Source organism: Mustela nigripes, chromosome 4 (assembly GCF_022355385.1).
Source record: "Mustela nigripes isolate SB6536 chromosome 4, MUSNIG.SB6536, whole genome shotgun sequence".
In the NCBI taxonomy this organism is placed as follows: domain Eukaryota; kingdom Metazoa; phylum Chordata; class Mammalia; order Carnivora; family Mustelidae; genus Mustela; species Mustela nigripes.
The window spans coordinates 23688566-23704760 of record NC_081560.1 but is presented as its reverse complement, the minus strand read 5'-3'; the positions used below and the strand labels follow the sequence as shown (position 1 = coordinate 23704760).

The 16195-nt window shown below is 41.8% G+C and overlaps 1 protein-coding gene across 1 annotated transcript in view; it reads left to right on the top strand.

The window, feature by feature from the left end:
* The window catches only part of SND1 (staphylococcal nuclease and tudor domain containing 1), a 413481-nt gene that overhangs the window by 146954 nt on the left and 250332 nt on the right, over positions 1-16195 (top strand). Inside the window, exon 11 of the mRNA XM_059396465.1 lies at positions 1531-1620. Within this exon, the coding sequence (XP_059252448.1) occupies positions 1531-1620 (90 nt within the window). The remainder of the gene's footprint in view (positions 1-1530; positions 1621-16195) is intronic.

Sequence of the window (16195 nt, the reverse complement as noted above, 5' to 3'; positions counted from 1 at the left end):
CTACCATGATCTGGGTCCTAGGGATTCTGAATTCTATACATGTAGTTCTGTTCTTCAAACATACTTGATTTCTGTGTATATGTAATTTTGCTATTTCCTTTGTGGTTAGTTCATCCTAACTATTATTTGAGCACATACTGTAGAGAGGAGGCACTCTGCTTGTTTCCAGGGTCACAGAATAACAGAAATGGACAGGATCTCTGTTCTTGTGGAACTTAGGGGCTAGCTGGGGAGAGACATTAATCAGACCTAGCAATCTAGCCAGCTTCTCTGTATTTTTTGTAACATCGCCCAGCCTTCCACAACCCCCATCAAAAGACAGACTTCTTTTGACTTCATATGCATGTCATCATTTATTGGATTCTTCTTCTTTTATTTCCTCTATCCATTCTGTTCATTTGTTCTCCCTTTCTCCCTCCCTCCTTTCCTTCCTCCCTTTCTTCCTTTTTACGAGATTTTATTTATTAAAAAGGGAGAGGGGCACAGTGAGAGGGAGAAGCAGATTTCCAGCTGAGCAGGGAGTCTTAGGACCCTGGGATCATGACCTGAGCCAAAGGCAGACACTTATCCGATTGAGCCACCCAGGCGCTTTTGTTTGTTCATTTCTTAAAATGCTTCTCCTATCACTTTAGTTGCTATCCATTCTCTCTTTGTCAATCTCCTCTAGAGCTTTCTCCCATATTCTCTAAAAGTTACATTGCTTAGAACAGTAACCTCTTTGGGGGAAGATAATGAAAGAACTGTGTATGTTAATGTTCATGTGTGTGCATGTTGTGTCGAAATACTATTTTTTCCTGCCTCCTTTAGCTTGTTCTGTTTTTTTCAACTCTGATTTCCTTTCTAGGTTTTTCTTATCCTGTAAACTCATATTAAGTCAATGAAACCATGTCACCTTGTCAGTGAAACATTTCCTGATTACTTCTTTCTTTCCACTTCCCTGAACTCTGATAGCACTTAGTCCCTAGTCTCTATCACACAGTTTAGCACTTAGTCCAAACTGCTTTGTGTTGCCATTTCATATCTGTTGCCCTGTCATAGCTTTTCTTGTATTACTCTGTTAGGTTGCAAGAATTTTGAATCTAGGATTATAACATATATTTACACAGAGCTTTATGTGAGGCTAAGAGTTGGTGGATCCTTAATGGCTTAAAGAATAATAGAGCTAGATTCATAGTGTATCTATAAATATTTGAAGGGCCCTAATACTTACTGAGCTCCTTCTATCCCACAGTTTATATAGGTCTTTTCCTTGTTGATTAATACTTGGTTGTTTCCAGTTTAGATAATTACATTTCATTACTTATTTTGAGTCTGTGGTATGAAAAAGATAATCTTATTCGCTGTAAAGCATTCCATCCAAATATCTATTAATCATTTCCTGTGTACTGGCACTTAGATAATATTTGTGATACTGGGAGTTAGCATATTTCAGATATATTCTAGTAATTTTGTTTTGTTAGCTGTGTTCATCTGTGGGTTTTTTTAATGTTTGTTTTTCATTTCTGATGTGATACTTTGTTTTTCTTTTAGGATAAGAACAAGAAACTACGTCCCCTGTATGACATTCCTTACATGTTTGAAGCCCGGGAATTTCTTCGAAAGAAGCTTATTGGGAAAAAGGTAAATGGGACAGAAACATATTTACAAATGGTTGGGGATCGTTTTAAGCTGGGCCCTTGTGATGGAATCCCAGAGACCGGTAGATGACACCCCTCTGCCAAGTCAAGCGGAATTACTTTGATACGACGAGGGGTGTGCCTGTGTCTCAGGAAGTGGTATCCTGTGGGAGAGATTTAAAATTGGGGCCCTGACCACAGTGTGATTGCCAAAGCTCTCACAGCATGTTCTTTCCAGGGTCCAGGCTCAATTCCAGTTTCAATAATTGCATATTGCCCTGAGCTTCATTTCCCTTGGCTCCCTTGTTCTCTTCAGCCACCTCCATTAAAAGTCAGTGCCGCGGGATATGCTATTGAAGGAAGGTTGCTGGGTTTTTCTGCCTCCCTTCTGAGGAATAGGTTGGCTGTTGAGAAAGGGGGCTCTCCTGGAACGGAAGCATGCTCCTGAAATGCACTTTGGGGCATATGCCACCCCCACTTCTTCAGCTGCTCATACTTGTAGCTTCTGTGGCAGGTGCTAGGGCAGCCTTGCTGGGGAAGGACTGGGTGGTTTCCCAGTAGTTCCTTTGGTGCCTGTGGTGCAGCAGAGTGACTTTCTGGTCTGGTGCAATAGCCCAGAGGCCCAAAAAGTGCATCTCCTTGAGTTCTTAGAGCATATATTCTATGACAAGCTGCAGAACGTGCCTTTTTGAACAACTTTTTTTCAATGAGAGTGAGCCTCTGAGCATTCCCTATTTTTTCCCTGACTTCCCACCCTAAATACCCCGGGCAGGTGCCTGTGTCCTCGATGAACAAAGGAAATGAGTGGCGTGGTTTCTTTGATGGCGGTTGATGGAAGTCTTTTCGGAGAGGGACTGTGATTTGCCTTTTCTGTACTTTGCTTCAGTGAGGATTCTTCTGGGAAAATATCATGTTTTGGGCCAATTTTTCTCATATCTTGAGAAAGATAAGGCCAGTCTGCTGTATGTCTGGCCTTAACACACATCAGGGCCACATTAATATTCTTTACCTAAATGCAGATTTTTAACGATGTGACAGGTTTCATAAGGCTCTGGCTTTTGAACTAATGCTGAAGTAGCCTGTCACAAACATAACCAGTTTTATTATATACCATAGTCACTAGAAATATAAATTACAGCAAAGAGATTCTTAAAGTTGGCATGGGATGAAATTGCTAATTTTGAAGTAGGGAAACTAAACTGGATTCCCTAAAATGACTGTTTAATCTCCTCAGGTTCCTTCAGAGAAGAGGCTCATTTGTCATTGTATAAAACTTGACAGAATACTGTATTCATTCAGGAAGTGTAGTGCGAATGATTGCTTTAAGCCTCTTTCAATTTCTAGACCTTCTGTTATCTGATCTAATGTCGACATCTCTATTTCACCAAGTTTTATATCCTATCAGTCATTTGCTGGCTCATAAACAATAGCATAGAAGCAAACAAGGAATTCCCTCAAAAGTTGGATTTCTCTGAAAATCCATCCAAAATTAACCTGAGGGGAGTGTTGGGGGCGTGCAGCCGTTCTCTCAGTCCTGTGCAGCTCTTTGCACACAGTGTGTTAGGACATGCCCCCTGGCGTCTTTGCATGTTGCCCTCACCTGGTTCTGTCTCGTGCCTGGGAACCTGGACCACAGTTTATTGCGGCCGCTGCTGAGTGGTCCCAGAAGGTTAGCCCTGGGTTCTGCTCTCAGACCACGTGCCAGCCCTTTGCAAAGACCTGTATCTCAGAATAGAAGGACTGACCTCAAGTGCCAGGTATGGTGGCAATTCTTAAGCAATTAGGTTCCTTCTTGGTGGGAGAAGCCTTGTTTACTGATTCTTCTGCGTAAGAGTTGATTGGATTCAATTTGTGCTGAGCCCAAGTTTGTCCCCCACGGTGACATTGTATAAATGATGAATACTGTATCCCTGCACAGGGAGTAGGATGCTGCTCAGCTCTGCTGGGCTGGAACATTCCTGATGCAAACTGCTTTTCCTGACTCACCACCTGAAACCACTTGCCTGTCTTCTGGGCCCGTCAGTTGCGACAGCGAACACCCATGTTTTCTCTCGAGTCTGGGAGCAGGCAGGGCAGTTGCTGCCTCTGGGGTGGCTAGCACATCATTGCACATTTCTGCCAATTCCCTTCAGACTTCTGCAGCTGCTCGGCATGGCACGTGGTGATTAAGAGGCACGGAGAGGGAGTGTGTGTGCCTCTCTGCCTCTGTGCACGAAAGCTGATTAGGGCAGCCTGTCACAGCTTAAGCGAGGTAATGGAGGTAAAATCATCTTCTCTGCCCAGACTATTATTTGACCATCCCAGAGAGTCTATAATATGACAGTTTCAAGGAGTTTCTAGAATATAGAGAAATAAGATTGAAGGTAAACTGGTAAGGTCGCTTTGTTAGGTTCAATGGTCTCCATTTCAGTTATGAAAATTCACTTTGATTCACTCCCAAGATTTAATTCTGACTAAGTGCCTTGATTAAAATAATCACGCACCTTTCTGAGCCTTGGTTTCATCACTTGTGAACTGCCTTCCCTGTCTCATGGGGTTTTTATAAGGATCTAGGATGATACTAACCTTTCATGTTTTTCCAGGTGCCACTCAGCTAAGTTGTGTTGTTTTGTTTAATAGTGCTGCTTTTTAATAGAATCTACCAGTTTTCTTTTTTTTAAAACTGGCTCTGAGGTCGGGGATGTGAATCAATGTGCAGCTACTTTGACGAACATCCTCCCATTGCACAGATTTGAGTGGTATCTGGTTAGATGTGGCATCAAGTTTCCAGCTTCCACAAAATGAGGGTCTTTTCACGCAGTTTATGTATGTGTAAAGTGTCTGTGTGTTGTGTAAAATGTATGTTTGTGTGTTCTCTGGTTTGAGGGAGACGTGGAAGAATACGTGTGTGTCTTGGAAGTGTTTCAGAAGCTGTCTAAATTGCCATACTGCCTGGTAGAATTCCCTCCCCATCCTCTGTTTACTGTCTGCCATCTGTGCTCTCACTAAAATCTTGACTAAGGAATATGCCTGGTGAAGAACGGTCTTGCTGATTTCTTCTGGGGTTCTTCATGGCCCCAATAACATAGTGGAAAAATGGAATCCATGGTAACTTTATATGTCTTTTAGTTTTGTGGCATGACATCCTAGGTGTGTAAAAGACGGTGAGATGGATGCCCTAAAATAACCAGGGCGACAGTCCTCTTCTAATAGCAGGGGCAGTGTCTTTCTGTGTATGTATATTGTTTTTAATGCTTAGAGAAGGTCAGCCCATCGACAGGCAGAGTTTGTGTGCCTAAATCATTTTGTTCTCAGTGGAAGAAGGTAATAATAACTGGGATCTTCACTGGGAATTTTCTTCAGCTGTCTCATAGAATCTCTAAAGTAGAATCTTGAAGTATTTTAAATGTAATACAGCATTTACAAATGACATATGAATCACTACAGCTCCTGTCTCTTAATTGTACAATTTCCATCACCATGGGAACTGTTGTGTTGGGACTTGTAACTTGCTTGGACAATTGAGGGGTCAAAAATGAGCGTGTAGAAGGGATGGAATTTCAAGAAGCAAGAGTGCATAGAAGCCTCAGCTCTGGCACAATCTGCTCAGTCCAGGCTTCTACTGCCTCCAGACTCCTCGGTCCAAAAATACGTGTGTGCTCCCTAAATGTTTTTGCCAGTATTTGTTGAGTAAGCAGATTTTAGAGATGAAGCTCATTTGTAAACTAACTGCCGACTTTGGCTTTCATGCCATCAAAATTTGTTCTATGAACTAGGCTGACTCTTTTTTAGGCACTTAAAATGGAGTGTTTTTCTTGATAAATGCAGACATTTGGGAAGTTATTGGGCTATAAATAATAGTGGCAGTTATTTCAAATTCATATTGCATTAGATGATTCCTCTCTTTTGGAAACCTTTCTTTACTGAAGTTTGTACTTTGGGGACAATGAGCTCTTTGGAGTAGATGGAAATAATCTTCCTTTGCACCAAGATTCACAAGCCTGAACTCATAGTATCTGTCAGAAACTCCGGACCCTTCTAGTGTTCTGGAAATAACGCCTTTATCATGCCTTGCTGTTGCTGTCAGAGACAATTTTGATACCCCCTCTTCCTTTACACCCCAGTCTCCCACCACCCCTGCTGTGTAGATGTGTGTGCTTCCTTTTCCTTCCATTGTGGTGCTGCTGCCTTGTCTCAGATGCCCTCTCACCGAGACTCCTGGAACCTGCAGCCATTCTTCCCCACTCCAGTCTGTTCTGTACCTGCAGCTGAAGGGAACTTTGACCAATGACAGACTTTTGGCTTCCGGTTGCTTCCTGTTGCCTACAAGGTCCAGCATAATTTGGTTCCCCCTTACTTCCTAGGGAAGCCCCTACCCTTCTCTCCTCCGCCCCCTCTCGCCCACCTTTCTGGCCTGCCTTCCTTAGGTGTGTGAAATGCCTCCTGCTGTCACCTCTGGGCATTTGCACTTGCAGTTTGTCCTGTTTGGGATGCTCTCTTTGTCCTCCTTTCCCCTCATTTATCTCATAGTTATCCTTCAGATTCAATTTAAATGTGACTTCCTGGGGAAGTTGGCCCCAAACAACCCCCTTTCTGAAATTTGTACATAATTTTTCACATCTTACTGTATTTTGTGTTAATCTCTCTCATCAGATTCATTATATTAGGCCAACTGGGGCCTACATTTGTTTGCTTACCATCCCAGGGCTCAGTATGTACAGTTTATGATGCACAGTAGGTGCTCAATAAATGTCTTCTAAATTAGGGGAAAATGGGAGCATTAGGTTGAAGGCTGTGTGGACCCAGATAAGAATATGTTCAGGGAGCTAGAAATAGACCCTACCTGATTTGCCTATGGTTAGCCAGACATGGAAGGAGTAGCACGAGGTTGTCTTCTCATGTTCGGACTCTCAAGTCAATCTTGAAATGGTTGATAATATATGTAACTGATCTTCCTTCCATTCTGGGTTAATGTGCTTTAAGAACTGGTTGGCAACCCAACTACTGTTAAAATCCTTGCTTCCTTGGGATGCCACCTATAGAAGATGTGACTCATTTGCGATGTGGTAAACACTTCTGTATGATTTTCATGCCTTGTCTCAGATGCCCTCTCACCAAGACTCCTGGAACCTGCAGTTTGTACTGTGAACTAGACAGGCTTCTTAAGACATTTCATATAATGCTCATTTGAGCATTACAGGGTCAGGGCTGTCATTTATGGAGTAGTCTCCTCATGGTAAGCACTGAATATTTTCATTTTTACTTAATTTTACTTAATTTTTACCTCCATCCCAAGATGTTTGTATGCATTCCTATTTTTACAGGTAAAGACACTGAAGGTCATAGAAATTAAGTGTTTTATCCAGGTGTCTGTGCATTTAGTTGCTATGCTAAATTAAAGGCCATCTAGAAGATCCCACTTCCATGTTGTGTGTATTGAATAATACAGATAGTCGGGGTCACGGGTCCTTTTTGGGGTAATGTCCATTCTTGTATATGACATGTACCTTACGTGCTACAAGAAGTTGATTCTCTTTCCTTGTATTATCTTGGTCTACAGATATCAGCAGGTGGTAAGAGCACCATAGATCAGCCCACGGAGTACCTTCAGCCCTCTAGACATGATCTCATTAGTCTTTGAGATGTCCCTGTGAAGTGATGTTTTATCAAATTGTTCGTCAGAGAAACCTGTGTCAGATTACATGTTCTTCTGCTGGTTACACAGACAGTGTGAGGTCATGGGTAACATTGCTAACCCAGTGCTGAAGATTGATTTCCTTTTCTCTTTGATCTCTTGGCATAGGTGTGACTTGGGAGCATCTGGGAGAAAGGAAAGGTCAGGTTGCTTTTTCATCTTGGCCCAGAGCCAGGGAGGGGATGAGGAGCACTCTCAGTGCTCTTTTCCTGTGCAAGGACAGATCTTTCAAGGTACTTGGAGTGACATTCCTTAGCAGAAGCGGTTTTTCACTCAGCCTGTGAAAGTCTTCAAGGGTCTGGAGCTTTCTTCAGGAGGATTTCCTTCACTCCTTGCTGGCTATTTAACAGGGCTGTCCTTTTCCCTAAAAACACTCATAAGTTCTGTCTTTTACAGTGTGTTGCTTTACTCAGCTGTGTTAAGTGCAAAGCTGGCAGTCTGGCGATTTTTGTTCTTAATTACCTCTGATGTATTTTAGTTTGGTTTTTATAAATATACCCTTTGTCATCTCCACATTTCCCATTTCATACTAATTTGATTCACTCATGCTATGGAAAAGTCCTTTACATTTATGATCAAAACAGGCCCTAAGGTGGTGAATGCATTGTGATTTAAATTGACAGGTTTATTCAAGGTTGCTTGTCCTTGCCTTCTCTGTGCCAGCTGTTACTATCAACGTGGCTATAAATTTTTTGAATAAATGACTGTAGATATTCACCAAATCCAGAGATGTTTTGAATGACTCATAATTTCTGACCATGCTTTTTTCTAGTAAGACTTATCCCACTTAGACATGTGTCAGTGTGCACTGGAGACGGGAGTCATCTAGATGCCCTTTAGTCCTGTGGGTTTGGGGAACGATCCTTGACACATTAGTTCCCTTGTCTGGTGAAGGTAATTAACAAAACTGTAGAGTTGTCTGTTTTTAGAAATTTGGCTGTTCTGGGCAAGGTAGCTTTCTACCTGCTGCCACCTAAATGCTCTTTTTGGTAATGAGCACTTGAGTGTTTGATCTGTAGGTTTGGGAAAGTACCTCTGTGCCTTGGGGGCCATCAGGGTGTGGAACTGAGCACTTTGCTTCTGGGTGAAGTGTAGTGTTTGAATAATGTCTATTGTAATATCCTTTTCAGAAAGCATTTCTAAGGTAAATGAAGAAACTAAAACCTCCAACTGTATTCCTGGAAATTTCTGTATACTCACCTGTGGGAAATGATTCACTAGCTACCAGAATCCTCGAGATTCTCGTATCTCTGGGTAGTCCTCGTATATTACACTGCTTATTATTCAAGACTTTCTTCCCTGGACACCCAAGTTGCTCACAGTTTTCTGGTGCTAGTTCTTACGTTTAGAACATGATTTGTGGCCAGTCTCTCTTAAGCCACCCACTCCTGATCTTTCCAGCTAGGTTTCTGAAATGTCGTCCTTGGGGCTGGAACTTTCCATGCTTATTCTCTGCAAACTAGGATTTTATTTTAGGGGGAGATTTGTGCTGAATCAGCTCAGCTGTGTTTGGGGGTAGGGAGAGGACAGGCTTTTTTTCCCTCTTTAAAAATAACCCTTATGTGCCAAAAAACCTTACAAAATGTGCTGAATTGCAAATCTTCGAACTTCCTATACCTCCTGGTTCACAGAGAATGGATTCTTTTGCAGTTGGGCTCTATGATAGAGTACAGAGTATCTTATGTCATAGAAAAGTGTCAGGTGAGACACGGGGTACAGATGTGTTCAGTTGGAAAGGAAACAACTCTTGCTGTCTTCTCTCAATATTTTTTCTTCAGTAGTTTCTTCTTCTTAAAAAGATCTGTACAGAAATAGTACATTTAACTTTTCTAATAAGAGAAATAATCTTAAACAAAAATGTTGTATTTTTGCAAAATAACACATCATTCAGAGTCGGCGAGTTACATTTTTAAGCACTGACTTTCCAGGGTTTCTTTCTGTGTGACCTCTGCTTTTTTTTTTTTTTTTTCTTTTTTTTCTTTTAAATGTTCAGAGAGTTAGGCTAGTACTATTGGTTGCTTGTGTATTTCTTTCCCGAGGGTTTGAACAACCTGTGCGTGTACAAGAAGGTAGTATACACAAGCATCTGTTGGTTCTAAGGTGGAAGTTCCGTCAACTCTTCATAGTTGGGGGAAAGAAATGGTGTTTTAGGGCTATATCTTCATAATTGGGGCCAAGTAGTTCTAAGCTCCTTGTTTTAGTGTGTTTAAAATCTGAGTGAAGATTTTTGTTCTTATCTGAAACAAGTTCTTTTTATTAATACCTGGAACTGCCTTCTTGTTTTCACTTGCTAGTTATCTTTGGCAAATTTTCAGGTATTTGTATAGTGCTGCAATTCTCTCTCTTGGAGATGGCTGACTGGGGCAGTCTTTCCTGGTGTTTTCATGATGATAAGCATAGTGGGCTAAACAGTGTCCCCCAGAATTCGTGCCCATTTGGAACCTTCAGAGATGATCTTATTTGGGAATGGGGTCTTTCCAGATATAATTTAAAATGAGATCATACTAGACTGGGTCAGGTAGGCTGCACACCCAGTGACTGGTGCCCTCATCAGAAGGGGATGGGACACAGAGACAAACAGAAGTCCATGTGGCAATGGAGGTGGAGATTGCAGTGACGCAGTTGCAAGGCAAGGAATGCCAGGGATGGCCAGGAGCCACCAGAAGCTAGGAAATGGCAAGGAGAGATTCTTCCCCTCAGTCTTCAGAGGGAGCATTTCCCTGTGAACAACTTAATTTTAAACCTGAAATATCCAGAACTGTGAGAATGGATTTTTGCTGTTTTAAGCCAACCAATTTGTGGGGTTTGTTACTGCAGCCCTAGGAAAGTGATACAGTAGGTGAGCTTCTTCATGTATCTGGCCACGCGGCTCCTGGTTAGAGTTCTTGTTTCTGGGTCTGTACTTTGGTAACCAGCTCCTTTGCAGAACTAATCCACAGGAAAGGGTTTGAATGTGTGATGTTCTTTCACCTCTGGTCCCCTCCCCTGCCTGTCTTATCTTGCTTTTTATATTTGTGTTTATTCTTTTGTCCTTACTGATCTTGGCTTTATGCATTGTTGTCTCCGGGCCAGCTGACAGTTGCTGTAGAGTAATTGACTAGACTTGACAGCATGCTTTTAGTTTTATCTGTAGGCTCACCCTCACACTTGTCCTGTTTCCTTTCCTTGGTGGATGAATGCTGCTGTCCACTTAAGAAGGCTGCCATAGTTGGGGCCTCAATCACTTCAACTTCGGTAATTAGCAGTATTTTGAAACATGGCATGCTCTAGGAGGGAATCATTCCTGGCTGTAGCTTTTGATGAACCATGCTCATCCCATTCAAGGCTGATGAATGGAACATTAGGAGTAATTGCAAGTCTCTTCTGAAGTACCATGTCTAAAGTTTGCCTGCAGAGCTATGCCTATACTTCCTTCGGTAACTATAGGAATCTCAGGTTTTGTCTTCAGTCAGGCCTTTTTGAGCCAGGTATTTTTTCTGCAGTTTTGCCTTTTCTCTTCTTCTGGTTTCAATAATTGTGTTTATTTGGACTGGACCGGGCTAGGCAGATGAGCAGGTAGTCTCCTTGTGAAGACAAAGCTCAAGTGGACTTATTCTTTTCGAGGACTCAGTCTCTGAAGCTTTGGTCATGCCTAATCACTTGATACATTAAGAAGGACAGAGGTGATAGCCTAGTGAAATCAGTTCATTTTTATTCATTTAGCAGATAATTTTTTGAGCCACTACTATGTGCCATACCTTATTCTAGGCATTGAGGCTAGAGCCTTACGAAACAACAGTTTTGGTGGAATTAATATTTTAGAAAAGGCACATATGATTATTAGGTACCTTTATGGAGGTGAGTAAAGATGAGTAAAATGTGTTCTGTGTCACAAGTTGCTTACAGTCTAACTAGGACAAGATTACATCAAAAATATGTGAAGTAGAATAGGAACAGAATGGAATAACTGGTGAGACAACAGAAACGTGTCTTTTGGCACTATGGGATTAACATTAATGTGGATTGTAGAGAACATTGTTGTCTTTCAGAAACAGGAGTTTCACCTGCTGTGTGACCTCTTGCACTTACTGGCTTCAGCTATCGGCATGTACTGCTGACTCTTAGGAATGTTTCCACTGGTAACTTCTTTCTCTTCCCACGGATCTGTTTCCAGCTGCTGACCACTGGGTACTCAAATACAGATTCCAGCAAACAGGTGACATCTGTTATGTCCGAAATACAGCTCATGGCTCCGTGTGATTTTTCTTCGCTGCCCACAGATGGCCTTGGCTACCTTTGTTGTTGGTCTTCAACAATGTCTCCCCTGCCCATTGTCCTGAACATTAGCGTCCACAAGTCTCCTCATCCTAAGTTAGCCTGATTTTTCCACAGTTAGCTCTTTCAGATCTTTGTTTTGACAGTTCTCCTGGTGAATGGTAGTCTATTTGCTCCTTTGGTACAATTTGCTCCAATTGTATCTCAGTTGAATCACCTTAGGTGGTTGGTCTGCTCCTTCGGGTCTTCGCAGTCTTTCACATCATTGGTCAGATTGCGTTCTATGTGCGTACATACTCCTTTTCCTTTCACAAACTCTGGGGATCCCCAGATGTCTGCAGAAAAGCATCTCATTCCTTCAGTGAACATAAAATCAAAGGAAAGGCAGTTGTGTATAAAATATCATAACGTCCTTTGAGGATCTTGCCTTTATTTCCAGTCTTACCTTCTACTCTACTATCCATATAATACATCACAAAGAACTTCTCCCCATTCCATAGACATGACCAAGCCTTTTCACAACTTCTTGCCTTCACACTTATTTTTCTCTAAGAATCTTACTGTTGTCCTGGATTCCTGGCTCCCCATGTGAAGTCTGAGCTCTCTGTCCTCTTAGTATACTTTTATGCCCCCTTCTTCAGAAGCAATTCCCATTTCCGACCTCTCTCCTCCAGCCCTACAGGGCAACGATCTTGTCTTTTCTTTAGCTCTTGGTCTCTAGTGACAGACATCAGGTACGGTCCCCATTAAGTCTTCACAGAAGAGGTGGGATTTGTAAACTGGTACCTGGAAGGTCTTAAGAAAGAGTGGGCATATCTGGATATAGAGAAGTGATATGAAAAGCTCACCCTGTAGTTCTAAGCTTTGGAGCTAGTTTCCTTGTCACCTGCTTTCTTTGATTTCCTAACACTGATAAAGACTTTGAGCCTGACTTCAGTGAAACTTAGGCATATCATTGAGAGACAAATGAAAGCATTAAAAATACACAGAATAAGTATGTTTTTCTCTTGGTTTTCCATATATGGGTTATGACCGTGAACTCACCTCTCCACTGGATCGGTGGTAGTACGTTCGATGCCTTATGTGGTCCAGCCCTCACTGTCCCCTTGCTCTTTGAAGTCTTCATGTGGCTGCCTGAGCAGTCCTTCCCTAGTGCTAGAGGTCTGGTCTGTGGCTATTTCTGTGTCTTTACTTCATAATCAAAAATATGCAGCATCTCTAATTTGTTCTCTTTTAAAATGATCTGACAGAGATTTAGTAGGCAAAATTATTATTTTTTGACTTGACTCTCCATTATTTTAAAGTTCTAAATGACAGAAGCTTGATGGCCCCCAACTACTCCCTGCTGTTCCCATCCCCCCCTCACTTGGGGTTCGTAATAGCCCTATTTTCCACTAATAGTCTGAACGAATTGGAAGTAAGTCACTGACTCGCTTCACTTTGCCATTTCTGCAGCGTATGGGGTACCTTTAGCCTGGCAGGCTCAACTTTGATGCATGGTGGAGTGTGGAGAAAAGAGAGGCCAGTTAGAGCATCTGACTTCGCCTCACCAGGCCAGGTTTCCACCACCTCTGAACCTCTGGCCCTGCTTTATTTAAAAGAAAAAAAAAGTTGGAGGGAGAAGAAAAATAAGGAATACAAGAAAAGAAGGGAGGAAAATCACAGAATCAGCCTGAGCACTGATTAGAAATTAGGTGAACAAGTTTTGGTGAAATGGTACCACATGTCGCTGGAGAAGTTCTTTAGTTTTCTGGCTGAATCTCAGCAGCTAAGAGATGTAATCTTAAGTGGTTCATGAAGCCTCTGTTTCTTTATTTGTAAAAGGAGTATGGTGTTTTGACAACCGTGATTCTTCCGGCATGCTAGTATAGAGAGGGAATGGAAGCAGAGCACTGTATTAGGAGTAGCGGTTTTAAGTTCCTTAGGATGGAAATACAAACTAGTATCTCAAATGCTGACCTCCAGCCTGGTCTACAGTTACAGTCCACATTACAATAAAGAGGAAGGACATTTCTGTGACCTCAGAGGCATGAAGATAGGCAGCTGAAGATTATGTATCTTCATATTCTTACACTAGGGATGAATTCTTTTCTTTTAGTGTTCCTTGTTTTCTTAAATTGTGAAATGTGAAGGAATCTATTTTCCATCCTCTAAAAAGATAGTCTTACTAAAAAAATATGCAGAAAGCCTCAATTAGTCTTCCTAATATCTCTAATCAGACTCCGATATAACTGTATTTACTGACATGTGTTATTTCTCCCAGTAGAGACTCTGGGAGGGCCACCGTAGAGAAGCTGGCAGATTTCCACGGCCTGAGCTGGCTTCACCTCACAGGATAGGTTGAAGGTAGAAAAACCCTGGACTCTTGGACCTCCAGGCCTGAAGCACATCTTGTCCTAACTCTATGATCTTGGATGCTTCTCTAATATTAGTCCTTAGTTTCCTTATCTATGGAAGGGGAGCGGGCTGACAATCCCGAAGACCTGTTCCTAAACCTAGTAGTGAACATGTTTTGTCCTTTTAGCAGTGATTGACCTACCTGATCCTTTTTCATTTCTGAAAGTTTTATCTTTTGCTACCAAGAGTTTATTTTAAATATCAATGAATGTATGTGTGGTAGACAAAATGATAAGATTTGAGGGAGGGTAGGTGTGTGTGTATGTATCACACCCCCACACACCCACCACCACCACCACCACCCCAAGTCTTATGGCCACTGGGAGATTCTTTTGAAGGATAGAGGACTGTTTGTTGGTGAAGTTATCATATAATTCTTTACCACCTCTGTGAAGCAGCTCCACTGATCTCTTACTCACCAGTTTTCTCCCTCCCCAAGAGAAGACTAGGAGATTGAATTTATTCTTTTCCTACTTGTGATTCTATTACTGAGTTGTTAGTCAGAGCATCTTTTGTATCTTTTCCTCTGAAATGTTTAAATTGTTATGGCTGGGTTACAGTCTAGTTTCCACTGGGGCAAAGGCCTCTTTTCTGCTTTTCTAGGACCTCTGTCTTCAAATGATTTTCACCTTTTTGAGATCTGGTGTTTGTTTCCTTCCATTACTCATCAGTTCACTAAATTTTGAAATGATGGCTTTGGAAGCCAAATCTATCAATATGATTGATTCCTTGACATCAGCCTGGCGGTTTTCCACACTTGCACATTGTCTTCCAGTTTCTATCCTTGCCAGTGGTCTTGCTAGCTTTGTGGAAGAACAGCAGCATGTGGCTTGAACTCCTCCTGTATGAAGGTTTTGAAGATAAAAGACAAAGATGAATCGTGCTGCTCTTCAGTTTTTCTGGTTTGGTGTTCGCTAATCATAGCTTTCCAAAGGGACAGTGCTAACAGGATCACTAAGCCTAGGTAGACTTAACTATTTTCTCTACAATTGAGAGACTAAAAGGGGTATTGATGGTCTCTAGATCCTCCCTTTACAGAGTCCCTCTTTCTTTCCTTCTCTCTCTAACCTCCTTGTAGTTTTCCTTCCTCCCTCCGTTTATTCTTCCTTTTCCCTTTCATCTCTCTGCCTTCCGTTTTCCATCACCCTCCTCACAAGTGCTTAGACCTTCAACACGAACAACTTCAAAATTCTTAGCTTGTAACAAGCTCTCATTTTCCAGTACACACACCCCATCTGCCATACTGTCTGACTTGGCCGTTGCAGAGGATCCCTGGGACCTTTCTGGCCTTAAGAGGAAAAAAGTGATTTGCTAAATGTCATTTTTTCTTGTTTCTGTTCTTCCTCTCAGCAGTGTGAAACTTGGTTCAGTACCAAAGTTGATAGAATATTCACTTCTCTCTGAAGAAGGTCCAGTTAGTTTGCTTGATGGTTCCAGTTTCTCCTTGGGCTTGGGTCCTCTTGGAAGAACACAGAATTTTCCGGGACAGATAATACTGTGGTATGTTTAAAACTCCTAAGTGCTTTAACTGTCGTTTCTTGTTTCTGGAGAAGGGAAAACATGAATGAGGAAGCAATTGCCGGTTACTTTTTTTAGTCTGCATTTCCCTTCCCGGAAGGTTTCTGACTAGTTGATGGGCCAGGATATTTATGTCCTTGCTAGGTGCTCTTATGACACCTCAGCTTGGTGCTGCCCTGAGTGCAAGTACATGTGTGGTGCTTGAACATTTTATCAGTTACGAAAGGAGTAACTATTTGCATGACTTTCCGAGTGTTTGGGAAGCCTCTTTTCTTTGCATTGGCACAGCTTCCTAGAATTCACATTCAGGTTTGTTTCTTCCCTGACTCCATGTCAGCATCTCTGTCCTCTATCCTGTGTGTCCAGGGTGATGAGAAGTAGTTCAGGGTTGATGGCTTTGGGTCCCCGTTTTTTCCCCTTTCTTCAGAGACTGCGCTTTGTGTTGGTGTGATTTCCATGACAAGGCAAAGATACTTTTCCTTATAGGATTTTTTAAATTTAATTTTTAAGCAGTCAGGAAGACCTAATTTAAAACATTTTTATGGTTTTATTTAACATAGCAAGTTCCTTACTTTAAAAAAAAAATAGATGTACATAACATTTTTAGAAAGCACGTATATGGATAAAGCAGTGATTCTTTTTTTATTTTCTCCTAAAGATTTTCATAGTCAAATCAAGAAACTGAATGCTTTGGTTGCTTCATTTGCTGAAATAGACATTTTAAAGTCATTTGGCA